Genomic DNA, 13,075 nt, shown 5'->3' on the forward strand with positions numbered 1-13,075 from the left:
TCCAACCTATTAGTTCCACCACCCACACATGCAATGACATCTCCTGGTTTCAACGATGTTTCTAGAGACAATATCTCTCTCTTCATCACTCAATACCTAGGTTTACCTCCACTGTATTCACATCCTGCCATACATTTGTCTGTACATTATACCTTGATGCTATTTTATCGCCCCCAGAAACCTCCTTTTACTCTATGTTCCAGACGTTCTAGACGACCAATTCTCATAGCTTTTAGCCGTACCCTTATTCTACTCCTCCTATGTTCCTCTGGCGATGTAGAGGTGAATCCAGGCCCTGCAGTGCCTAGCTCCACTCCTATTCCCCAGGCGCTCTCTTTTGACGACTTCTGTAACCGTAATAGCCTTGGTTTCATGCATGTTAACATTAGAAGCCTCCTCCCTAAGTTTGTTCTATTCACTGCTTTAGCACACTCTGCCAACCCGGATGTTCTAGCTGTGTCTGAATCCTGGCTTAGGAAGACCACCAAAAATTCTGAAGTTTTAATTCCAAACTACAACATTTTCAGACAAGATAGAACTGCCAAAGGGGGCGGTGTTGCAATCTACTGCAAAGATAGCCTGCAGAGTTCTGTCCTACTATCCAGGTCTGTACCCAAACAATTTGAACTTCTACTTTTAAAAATCCACCTCTCTAAAAACAAGTCTCTCACCGTTGCCGCCTGCTATAGACCACCCTCTGCCCCCAGCTGTGCTCTGGACACCATATGTGAACTGATTGCCCCCCATCTATCTTCAGAGTTCGTGCTGCTAGGCGACCTAAACTGGAACATGCTTAACACCCCAGCCATCCTACAATCTAAACTTGATGCCCTCAATCTCACACAAATAATCAATGAACCTACCAGGTACCTCCCCAAAACCTTAAACACGGGCACCCTCATAGATATCATCCTAACCAACTTCCCCTCTAAATACACCTCTGCTGTCTTCAACCAAGATCTCAGCGATCACTGCCTCATTGCCTGCATCCGTAATGGGTCAGCGGTCAAACGACCTCCACTCATCACTGTAAAACGCTCCCTGAAACACTTCTGCGAGCAGGCCTTTCTAATCGACCTGGCCGGGGTATCCTGGAAGGATATTGATCTCATCCCGTCAGTAGAGGATGCCTGGATATTTTTTAAAAATGCCTTCCTAACCATCTTAAATAAACATGCCCCATTCAAGAAATTTAGAACCAGGAACAGATATAGCCCTTGGTTCTCCCCAGACCTGACTGCCCTTAACCAACACAAAAACATCCTATGGCGTTCTGCATTAGCATCGAACAGCCCCCGTGATATGCAGCTGTTCAGGGAAGCTAGAAATCATTATACACAGGCAGTTAGAAAAGCCAAGGCTAGCTTTTTCAAGCAGAAATTTGCTTCCTGCAACACTAACTCAAAAAAGTTCTGGGACACTGTAAAGTCCATGGAGAATAAGAACACCTCCTCCCAGCTGCCCACTGCACTGAAGATAGGAAACACTGTCACCACTGATAAATCCACCATAATTGAGAATTTCAATAAGCATTTTTCTACGGCTGGCCATGCTTTCCACCTGGCTACTCCTACCCCGGACAACAGCACTGCACCCCCAACAGCAACTCGCCCAAGCCTTCCCCATTTCTCCTTCTCCCAAATCCATTCAGCTGATGTTCTGAAAGAGCTGCAAAATCTGGACCCCTACAAATCAGCCGGGCTAGACAATCTGGACCCTTTCTTTCTAAAATTATCTGCCGAAATTGTTGCCACCCCTATTACTAGCCTGTTCAACCTCTCTTTCGTGTCGTCTGAGATTCCCAAAGATTGGAAAGCAGCTGCGGTCATCCCCCTCTTCAAAGGGGGGGACACTCTTGACCCAAACTGCTACAGACCTATATCTATCCTACCGTGCCTTTCTAAGGTCTTCGAAAGCCAAGTCAACAAACAGATTACTGACCATTTCGAATCTCACCATACCTTCTCTGCTATGCAATCTGGTTTCAGAGCTGGTCATGGGTGCGCCTCAGCCACGCTCAAGGTCCTAAACGATATCTTAACCGCCATCGATAAGAAACATTACTGTGCAGCCGTATTCATTGATCTGGCCAAGGCTTTCGACTCTGTCAATCACCATATCCTCATCGGCAGACTCGACAGCCTTGGTTTCTCAAATGATTGCCTCGCCTGGTTCACCAACTACTTCTCTGATAGAGTTCAGTGTGTCAAGTCGGAGGGTCTGCTGTCCGGACCTCTGGCAGTCTCTATGGGGGTGCCACAGGGTTCAATTCTTGGACCGACTCTCTTCTCTGTATACATCAATGAGGTCGCTCTTGCTGCTGGTGAGTCCCTGATCCACCTCTACGCAGACGACACCATTCTGTATACTTCCGGCCCTTCTTTGGACACTGTGTTAACAACCCTCCAGGCAAGCTTCAATGCCATACAACTCTCCTTCCGTGGCCTCCAATTGCTCTTAAATACAAGTAAAACTAAATGCATGCTCTTCAACCGATCGCTACCTGCACCTACCCGCCTGTCCAACATCACTACTCTGGACGGCTCTGACTTAGAATACGTGGACAACTACAAATACTTAGGTGTCTGGTTAGACTGTAAACTCTCCTTCCAGACCCATATCAAACATCTCCAATCCAAAGTTAAATCTAGAATTGGCTTCCTATTTCGCAACAAAGCATCCTTCACTCATGCTGCCAAACATACCCTTGTAAAACTGACCATCCTACCAATCCTCGACTTTGGCGATGTCATTTACAAAATAGCCTCCAATACCCTACTCAACAAATTGGATGCAGTCTATCACAGTGCAATCCGTTTTATCACCAAAGCCCCATATACTACCCACCATTGCGACCTGTACGCTCTCGTTGGCTGGCCCTCGCTTCATACTCGTCGCCAAACCCACTGGCTCCATGTCATCTACAAGACCCTGCTAGGTAAAGTCCCCCCTTATCTCAGCTCGCTGGTCACCATAGCATCTCCCACCTGTAGCACACGCTCCAGCAGGTATATCTCTCTAGTCACCCCCAAGACCAATTCTTTCTTTGGCCGCCTCTCCTTCCAGTTCTCTGCTGCCAATGACTGGAACGAACTACAAAAATCTCTGAAACTGGAAACACTTATCTCCCTCACTAGCTTTAAGCACCAACTGTCAGAGCAGCTCACAGATTACTGCACCTGTACATAGCCCACCTAAAATTTAGCCCAAACAACTACCTCTTTCCCAACTGTATTTAATTTTTATTTATTTATTTATTTTGCTCCTTTGCACCCCATTATTTTTTATTTCTACTTTGCACATTCTTCCATTGCAAAACTACCATTCCAGTATTTTACTTGCTATATTGTATTTACTTTGCCATCATGGCCTTTTTTTGCCTTTACCTCCCTTCTCACCTCATTTGCTCACATTGTATATAGACTTGTTTATACTGCATTATTGACTGTATGTTTGTTTTTACTCCATGTGTAACTCTGTGTCGTTTTATCTGTCGAACTGCTTTGCTTTATCTTGGCCAGGTCGCAATTGTAAATGAGAACTTGTTCTCAACTTGCCTACCTGGTTAAATAAAGGTAAAATAAATCAAATAAAAAACACGCCAACGAGCGTCTGCGTTGCCAAGCGCTAACAATTTATTTTGTCGCCCCCACACCAAACACGCTCACAACACGCAGGTTAAAATATCAAAACAAACTCTGAACCAATTACATTAATTTGGGGACAGGTCGAAAAGAATTAAACATTTATAGCAATTTAGCTAGCTAGCTAATTTGTTCTATTTAGATAGCTTGCTGTTGCTAGCTAATTTGTGCTGGGATAAACATTGGGTGACTGAAATACGAAAGATTTCGAGAGATTACGAGAGATTGTATTTCTACTCCGATAATTAATCCACACATATAAAATGGTCAACCGAATCGTTTCTAGTTTCATTGTATATAGACTTGTTTATACTGTATTATTGACAGTATGTTTGTTTTACTCCATGTGTAACTCTGTGTCGTTGTATCTGTCGAACTGCTTTGCTTTATCTTGGCCAGGTCGCAATTGTAAATGAGAACTTGTTCTCAACTTGCCTACCTGGTTAAATAAAGGTAAAATAAATACAATCTCTCGTAATCTCTCGAAATCTTTCGTATTTCAGTCACCCACGTGGGTACAATGAGATGGCACGTGGGTACCTGCTTCTATAAACGAGTCAGAAATAGAACTGATTACTATTTAAGCCCATGGCAATGCAGATGCTCGTTGGCGCGCGCGAGCAGTGTGGGTGCAATAATTGAATAATATAGATTTTTTTATTTATATTGCAACGCGAGCGGTGTAGTCATCCTGTAAAATAGAAGTCAGTTCTATTTGTGACGCAGATCGCGCTGCAAGTCCTGCCTCTCCCATCTTAGGGAACATTCTTCCTCAATGACAAAAGCTGACACGTTATTACTAATAAAAAAGGTAACTAATAGCTAGTTCTGTGGAAACATTAAAAACTTTGAGCCAGGAATTTTCTCCCAGATTGCAATTTCATTTTGTGCACATACACAGTCCTTGGTAAACCTGACATGAAGCATCTAACACTATATTACATTATAATCCTATTATAAAACCCTGTGATAGCTTTGGGTCTCAGTCTCACCAGGGTCTAGCACCAGGTCACTGGTGAACATGTTTTTCACAGACATGTTGGCACACAGTTTGACTGTCTTCAGGTGGCTGTGGCGGCGGTTGAGGTAGACAGAGAGAATGTACTGCAGGTCCATCATCAGACAGGTCCAACGCACCGTAGAGGGGGCGGGACCCAACAGTCCTGGCCAATAGAAGAACTTGGTCATGATCAAGGAACACCGCAGTACAATTGTAATTTGCTGGTTTAGCCATGTTCAGTGAAGACATCACAGAAGACAAAACTCGACAAATCTGATTCAAATGACCAGCTTTTAGCTGTTACAATTCAACCAGTTTTGCTTGTACATGATTGTTGTTGTAACTGTGTCACTATGTTCGGTGTAGATGTATGTTTTCACCGTGTCTGGCTGTTTTTGCAGTGCTCTCGTACACCGAGCCCTTGGCCGCTCCACACAGGAAGGGGAACTGCAGCCAGGTGGCCGTGGACTTGAACTCCTTAAACAGGTTGGAGAAGGAGACACGGATCACCTGACCCTCCTACAAAAAAACAGCAGAGGAAACAGGGAGGTCAAATATAGTACCTGTAATTCTTATGGTGGGGTTGTACCGGTAATTGGTAAAAATGTGAATACTTATTTGTACAGTTTAGTTCGTTTGAGGTAAAAATGGACTCTTAACAACGTGATGAAACTTTGCTCGTTTCTTGAGTCGGCAAGGAGCAACAAAGTCTCGGGTTGCAGAGGTAACAACCCCCACAATGTAGCAGCAGCACACATATACATATAACTCATAGATTAATTATGTTTCTATGGCAGCACATGCAATCAGGAGCGAAGGAGAAAACGTGCGTCTAAAAATGTTTTTATTTTTGCTATTCAAACTGTTACAGAGACCGCAGTCATTAGTCTGGCCAATTAGTCATCCTAAATTCCAGGACCATCACAAACCTACATCTAGAGTGAGAAAATGTCTATTTCACTCTTTGCAACCATGAGGAGAGTGATAAGTGATCCACTGAACCCCTAGGCAAATCTAATGACAGAATGATATAGTGTGTCCAACTTTTAAGCATGGCTTTGAGTGGCCTGGGGTAGAAGAAATCAACCTTGTCAAAATGAGGTACTAGGTCTTGTGTATTGGGGTTCTGCCACAGAGCATCATAGAGGTTTATATGTGTTAAGATGAGCAAGGTCAAATAAATGGTTGAACTCACACTTGTTATTTGGCCAGTTGTCCTGCAAGGACTTCTGATTGGTCAACCCCAGGCTAGTGTGGGGGGGATTATAAATGGCATCCTGTTCCTTTGTTCGGTGGAGAAAAGCTGAGGACAGGGGAGACTGAACATCTACCTCCCAGCATAACATCTTGATTTGTCCTTCTCAAATACACCTATTTTTCTCCCCCTGATTTGCTTTAGAGTTTGTGTTATTGAAGAATAACATCAATTACGAACACTACACAAAAGAGACAATTGACTTAAAGTAATCTGACCTTGGCAAGGGCCATTGAAGTCAGTGTGTCCATGGACCTAGATGATAGACGCTCAGTTGTGCACTTTCCCTGATTATCTCAACTGAGAATCAGAGACAGGGAAATCAAGGCACATGCTTCCGCTGTGGCAAAGCGTGACATCAGGCGTCTACGTGCTGATGTAAGGACATGAATTGCCGGCAACATCGCGCTCAGAGAAAACGTCAAAGACTGAAAACAGACGTTCCAACAAAATAAAAATATATGATCACGCTGTTGAGCAGAGAACATTGAGGTGAGAGACTCAGACAAGGAAGTCACACCGAAAATCCTGACTGTTGCTGGAGGGGGGGGGGGGGGGTATGGCTACTATGTCTCTCCCTTACTAGAGGGGCAGCCAGTACATATGGAGATTGAAACAACGTTTTGACACAACGTTTTTGAAAGCACAACACTTAACTTATACTATCAAACCAAAAGTCGAGGCTGACTTCGAAGCTCTAGTTGAGAACAAAGTATTGGAGCTGGTCAGCGTGAGTGAATGGGCTACACACCAAACACTACGAGAGATAGGCGGGCACCTAAACGGTTGGACTTGTAGAATAGACTCTCCCAACAGTTCATGTAGAGAGAGTTGTGTATTTGGGTTGTGCTTTGGGTTGTGCGGCAGAGCATCATGGTGGTTCGTATGTGTTAAGACGAGCACGTTCAGATAAACGGTTGAACAAATTCATGTCTCATCATGATTTAATTGTTATAAAAGGCGTGGTTATGAAATCCACAAGACAAGGAACCCAGGTAGAGTCAGAGATGAGGTAGATGCGACAAAACTTATAATGGTAGCAAGAAACCATACAGGCAATCCCAGGGGAAGGTCACCCTGACAAAAAAGGTGAATTATTCCAAAATGAAACCATGCTCATACAGTAATTATCCATAAGGTATATATACTGACCAAAAATATAAACGCAACATGTAAAGTATTGGTCCCATGTTTCATGAGCTGAAATAAAATATGTCCCCCAGAGCTGTTGCCAGAAAATGTAATGTTAATTTCTCTACCATAAACCACTTCTAACGTTGTTTTAGAGAATTTGGCAGTACGTCCAACCGGCCTTACAACCGCAGGCCACGTGTAACCGAGCCAGCCCAGGACCTCCACATCAGACTTCTTCACCTGTGGGATTGTCTGAGACCAGCCACCCAGACAGCTGATGAAACGGAGGAGTATTTCTTTCTGTAATAAAGCCTGTTTGTGGGGAAAAACTAATACTAATTGGCTGGGCTGGCTCCCCAATGGGTGGACCTGTGCCCTCCCAGGCCCACCCATGGCTGTGACCCTGCCCAGTCATGTGAATCCATTGATTAGGAACTAATTTATTTATTTAAATTGATTGATTTCCTTACATGAACTGTAACTCAGTAAAATCGTTGAAATTGTTGCATTTATATTTTTGTTCAGTATATTTTGAAGTGCAGACATTATTTAGGTACAATTCCATCTGCTGACATTTTACAAAAGTTCCAGGATGCCAACAAATGTGTTACGATAGATTTTGATAAAGAAATCTTTAAGATTTGAATGTCAATGGGTGTAATATCCATAACGGTTGTATTTCCACTCTAAAGTAATAATGGAAATTACATCCTTTTCAAATGTTTACTTTTTTTTTGTGTTCAGCCATGCCTTTCCTTCAAAATGCCTATTCATGTTTTGACCTAAGAGACTTACAAACTCAGACTTCTGCTAATATGTTCAGTCTCCCCAAAATCTGGCCCATTTAATGTTACAAGTAATGCCTCTGTTTTATTTGGCCAACATGCCAATATTTGGATATTCCAAGGGGACCTATAGACACACACATCAGAAGCTTAATTTACATTTTGTTTGTCCATTCTGTGAGACATTCAAGTTGTGATTTTGCCTGCAAATATAACATCCATAAAGCTGGAATCAACAACACCAGTCATGATTCTGTCTGGTAACTTATCATGGAGAGTTCCATGGTTGAACGCTGAACAGCACACGTATTCATAAAGGGTCTCGGAATAGGATTACTGATCTAGGATCAGGTCCCCTACTAATCTTATTCATTATGATCTAGGGAAAACAGATTTTAGACCAGCACTCCCACTCTGAGAGGCTTTATGAATATGGCCCTGGCTAAATGCAAGGATATTAGAATAACATAATCCCCCAAAACCCTAGACTAGACAATAACAGAGCTGAACGTGTCACTCGAGGTGGTGCTAAAACCTAGACTGTATTATAGAGGCACCAAAACAACTAGTCTAATGAACTACTGTAGGCTTAAAACTTAGAGAGATTTATATTACTCGTTCAATAATTAGATGGATAAATCTAAGAAGCTTAGATGGACAGATTTAGAAGGCTTATTTTCCCAATTCCAGTTAAGATCTCAACTAAATGTCATAATCCCCAATGAGTGGTGGTAAAATAACCTTGGGTTTTAAATCCATAGGAACTACAGCACTTTCAAAATGAAAGGTTGGGTATAAAACACATGAGAAAGCAGCCAATTCTAGCAGGTAGATCAATACCACAAGGAATAAGTGGTGTTCTACTGAGAATCAGTTCCGGAGGCATGCTACTATACTCCACAAAAATATAAAACACAACATGTAAAGTGTTGGGCCCATGTTTGAAGAGCTGAAATAAAAGATTCCAGAAATTGTCCATATGCACAAAAAGCATTTCTCTAAAATGTTGTGCACAATTTTTTACATCCCTGTAAGTGAGCATTTTTCCTCTGCCAAGATAATCCATCCACCTGTCAGGTGTGGCATATCAAGAAGCTGATTAAACAGCATAATCATTACACAGGTGCACCTTGTACTGGGGACAATAAAAGGCCACTCTAAAATGTGCCGTTTTGTCACAACACAATGCCACAGCTGTTTCAAGTTGAGGGAGATTGTAATTGGCATGCTGACTGCCCGAATGTCCACCAGAGCTGTTGCCAGATAATTTAATGCTAATTTCTCTACCATAAGCTGCATCCAATGTTGTTTTAGAGAATTTGTCAGTATGTCCAACCGGCCTCACAACCGCAGACCACATGTAACCACGCCAGCCCAGTGAGTGGTCCTATGCCTTCCCAGGCCCACCCATGGCTGCAACCCTTCCCAGTCATGTGAAATCCATAGATTAGGGCCTAATACATTTATTTCAACTGACTGATTTCTTTATATGAACTGTAATTCAGCAAAATTGTTGAAATTGATGCATGTTACGTTTATATTTTTGTTCAGTATAAAAACAGGTATTGAGTGTCGTGGAAGTGGGAGAGAGGAGACAGACTGTTCTGAATAGTAATGTTATTTCACTTTTAACACGGCAAATTCCTTAGAATTATGAGGCATATATTTATTTGATCAGTGCTATGCCAATCCATCATACTATCAAAATACTAAGTACTATGCCCTTGTTGAATAATAACATGCCTCACAACACAGATATCCTATATAAATCAGTTTTATAAAGTATGTAATTACATGCCTGACAATGCCATTGTGTTCCTTCCTAGTCTCGAAAACCCAACCCTAGGCAACACAGTGACTAGGGTCTGGTTTGATGGACTCTTTTGGCATTGAGGAACTACGTCACTTCCTAGGTCCGCTTGAATAAAATACAAAATATTTGCTAGCGAGATGGAGATCAAGAGGCTGGTTTGCATTAACTAGCTGAACGAGAACCACTGCAAATGTTTTCCCCCCAAACTATGGTTTTGAATCGCGACATTCAGAAATGTCTGCCTCGTGATTGTTTGGTTGAGTATTTTTTACACTTATTGACAAAGGCAGTGACATAGTACCGTCATTTCCGGACTATAAGCTGCTACTTTATTCCGACACTTTGAACCTTGCGGTTTATACAATGACAGGGCTAATTTATGGATTTTTTTCCCGCTTTCACAAGATTCATGCCGCCAAAAAACTGAGCACCGTCACATAATGTGACGTAAATCGAGCGCGCTCAAACTTCCCATCATTCTGATTACGGTAGTAATTTTGTCACCCTCATCATGGCAAAGACACAGAGAAATGCATATGATGCAACTTTCAAGTTGAAGGCGATAAAGGAAATAGAGCTGCTGCATGGGAGCTTGGCCTTAATGAGTCGATGATACGACGTTGGAAACAGCAGCGTGAGGAACTGACTCAGTGCAGAAAGACAAAAAAAGCTTTCAGAGGGAAGAAAAGCAGATGGCCCAAAGTATTTGCAGCCACTCGACATCAGTGTAAATCGTGCATTTAAGGTGGCGCTCCTTGTTCAGTGGGAGGCTTGGATGACAAGTGGGGAGAAATCCTTCACTAAAACGGGCCGCAGGCGAAGAGCATCTTATGGTCAAGTCTGCCAGTGGGTCCTGACAGCGTGGAGCATTGTCAAAAAATCCACTATCATCAACGGGTTTCGAAAGGCTGGACTGCTGCGTGTTGAAGGGGCAGCATGAGGTCAGCGGGGTATTTGCCTCCGGATGAAAGTGACGAGAGCGACAATGAAAACGATCCAACATCGGATGAAGCAATTCTGAGGCTATTCATCTCCGACAGCGAAGGAGATGACTTCAGTGGTGGAGGAAGATAGTGACCAATGACTTTCTTGGTAGGCTACTGTTTTAATTTTTGTTACAAGCTGTGTTTCGTTAAAGCCTATTTATTTTTGTTACAAGCCGTGTTTCGTTTAAAGGCTGTGTAAAGTTCATTTGTTTCAATGTACCGGTAGGCACCTGCGGCTTATAGACATGTGCGGCTTATTTATGTACAAAATACATATTTTTTTATAATTCAGTGGGTGCGGTTTATATTCAGGTGCGCTTAATAGTCCAGCAATTACAATACCTCTATCATTGAAACCAGACCTTAGTTACTTCAATTGGAATGACAACCACAATGGAGTGTGCCAATACAGAAAATAATGGTACACCCAAGCTGTACATAACAATGCGGAATTCAACCCAAGAAAGGGCCAGGATTGAAAACCATGTCCTCAGTCTGTACCTCAGCAGCGATGTCCATATGCACTACAAAGTGTTTGGCAGGACTGGGTCTGAAGAGCAGGTAGAGGTAGCGTCCTGTCAGCCCCAGGGACTGAGTGCTGGTCTTGGGCAGAAGGATGTAATTGCTGGCTGGAATGGACCCCCGGATCCGAAACACTGAACACATCAGTGTTTTGTCCTGTCAAAATGTCATAATGAAAAGTCACAATTAAAAGCAAACTGAAGACCTGGGGTGAATCTCAAAAGTAGTTTCTGATTCCTCATTTCCATCTGACATGAGCAGGGACATTGGATGAGAAGGTCTAAAGGGGGTCAACCTCAGAGCTTCTCCTCACTTCTCTGATTGGAGGAGGGGAGAGAGTGGGCACAAGGTATTGAGTACCTTTGACATGATTGCCACCCCAGGTTGCCTCCTCTCTCCAATGCTGGGTTGGGTAATAAGAGTGATTTGTTAAGGTATAAGAGTAGTGTTGCCTACCATATAGGTTGTCACATCTCCCTCTCTTGAGGTCTTCTTCCATTCCTCAACTCTCATGTGTTTGAAGATGTTGACATAGGGGTGTTGCCACACTGTCAGGCACAATAAACATTGAAGGGCACTAGTTATAAATACTGTAAATGCATTTAACGTTAGCTAGTTGGAATAGTTGTCATAATTCATTACTCTATTTTTAACAAGCAGTGAAATACGTTAGCTGGTAACCTGCAGTGATATGCAAATAAACCCTTTACCTCTCGACGTCATTGTAGCAATATGTCAGGGAGTCCTTTCAAGTTACTTAGCTAACGTTAGCTAACTTAACGTTAGCTAGTAAGTGAATTCACCTGTTGATATCTGGCAAAATATGTACTATAATGTTGTACCGGATAGCCACTGTGGCTTTGCTGTGCTATCAACTCGACCTTTGGTAACAAAGGTACCATCAACATTTAACGTGCTTTACGAAAGAAGTACATATCTTGTGTCACTCCATATTTTCCTTTAAAATTGTGGAAGCAAGGTTTTTTATGTTCTTCGCCATGTAAACAACAGATTTTGGCATGACAATCTGTACTCTCCCGCTACAATCGCCGCCGTTTCCAACGGTAATACGTAGTCACGTCTTTGCGTCCCACGGTGCCTCTGGGAGCGGTAGTTCAGGACCATAGAGAGCAATAGTAATGGCGTCTTTTTGTTGGCATTAACGCCACCATGGCTCGTTGTGCAAATTAATGTGTTTTTGTGGTAAACACAGGTTTATGAGATCTTATACGTGTTGCTCTATGTGGTAATCTTCATCAACTAACATTCCATTTTGGGAACACAAATGCACAAACACAAATGCACACGAATGCTTCATAATTCATAAAGGTAATGTTAACTGACTGATATATCATAGAACAAAACAAAAGTATGTGGACACAAAAGTATGTGGACACCCCTTCAAATTAGTGGATTTATCTATGTCAGCCACACCAGTTGCTGACGGGTGTATAAAATCGAGCACACATCCACAAAATCGCCATTGACAAACATTGGCGACAGTAGAATGCCCTTACTGATGAGCTGAGTGACTTTCAACGTGGCACTGTCATAGGCTGCCACCTTTCCAACAAGTCAGTTCTTAAAATTTCTACCCTTATTGAACTGAACTGTTTGACGGAAGCTTCATTAAATGGGTTTCCATGGCCTAGCAGCCACACAAAAACCTAAGATCACCATGCGCAATGCCAAGTGTCAGCTGGAGTGGTGTAAAGCTCACCGCCATTGGACTTTGGAGCAGTGGAAATGCGTTCTCTGGATTGATGAATCACACTTCACCATCTGGCAGTCCGACGGACTAATCTGGGTTTGGCGGATGCCAGGTGAACAATACCTGCCCAAATGCATAGTGCCAAATGTAAAGTTTGGCGGAGGAGGAATAATGGTCTGTGGCTGTTTTTCATAGTTCGGGCTAGGCCCCTTAGTTCCAGTGAAG

The 13,075-nt window shown here is 42.7% G+C and overlaps 1 protein-coding gene across 1 annotated transcript in view; it reads right to left on the reverse strand.

The window, feature by feature from the left end:
* wdr90 (WD repeat domain 90) overlaps nt 1-12,243 on the reverse strand; it is a 62,055-nt gene extending 49,812 nt beyond the window's left edge. The window contains exons 1-5 of the mRNA XM_031798856.1: nt 11,850-12,243; nt 11,596-11,687; nt 11,119-11,295; nt 5,025-5,163; nt 4,637-4,807 (exon numbers count right to left, since the gene is read on the reverse strand). Coding sequence (XP_031654716.1) covers nt 4,637-4,807; nt 5,025-5,163; nt 11,119-11,295; nt 11,596-11,687; nt 11,850-11,862 — 592 coding nt within the window. The 5' untranslated portion in view covers nt 11,863-12,243. The remainder of the gene's footprint in view (nt 1-4,636; nt 4,808-5,024; nt 5,164-11,118; nt 11,296-11,595; nt 11,688-11,849) is intronic.
* Between the last annotated feature and the right edge of the window lie 832 nt (nt 12,244-13,075).

The sequence above is a fragment of the Oncorhynchus kisutch genome, linkage group LG20 (genome assembly GCF_002021735.2).
Source record: "Oncorhynchus kisutch isolate 150728-3 linkage group LG20, Okis_V2, whole genome shotgun sequence".
NCBI classification, from domain to species: Eukaryota; Metazoa; Chordata; class Actinopteri; order Salmoniformes; family Salmonidae; genus Oncorhynchus; species Oncorhynchus kisutch.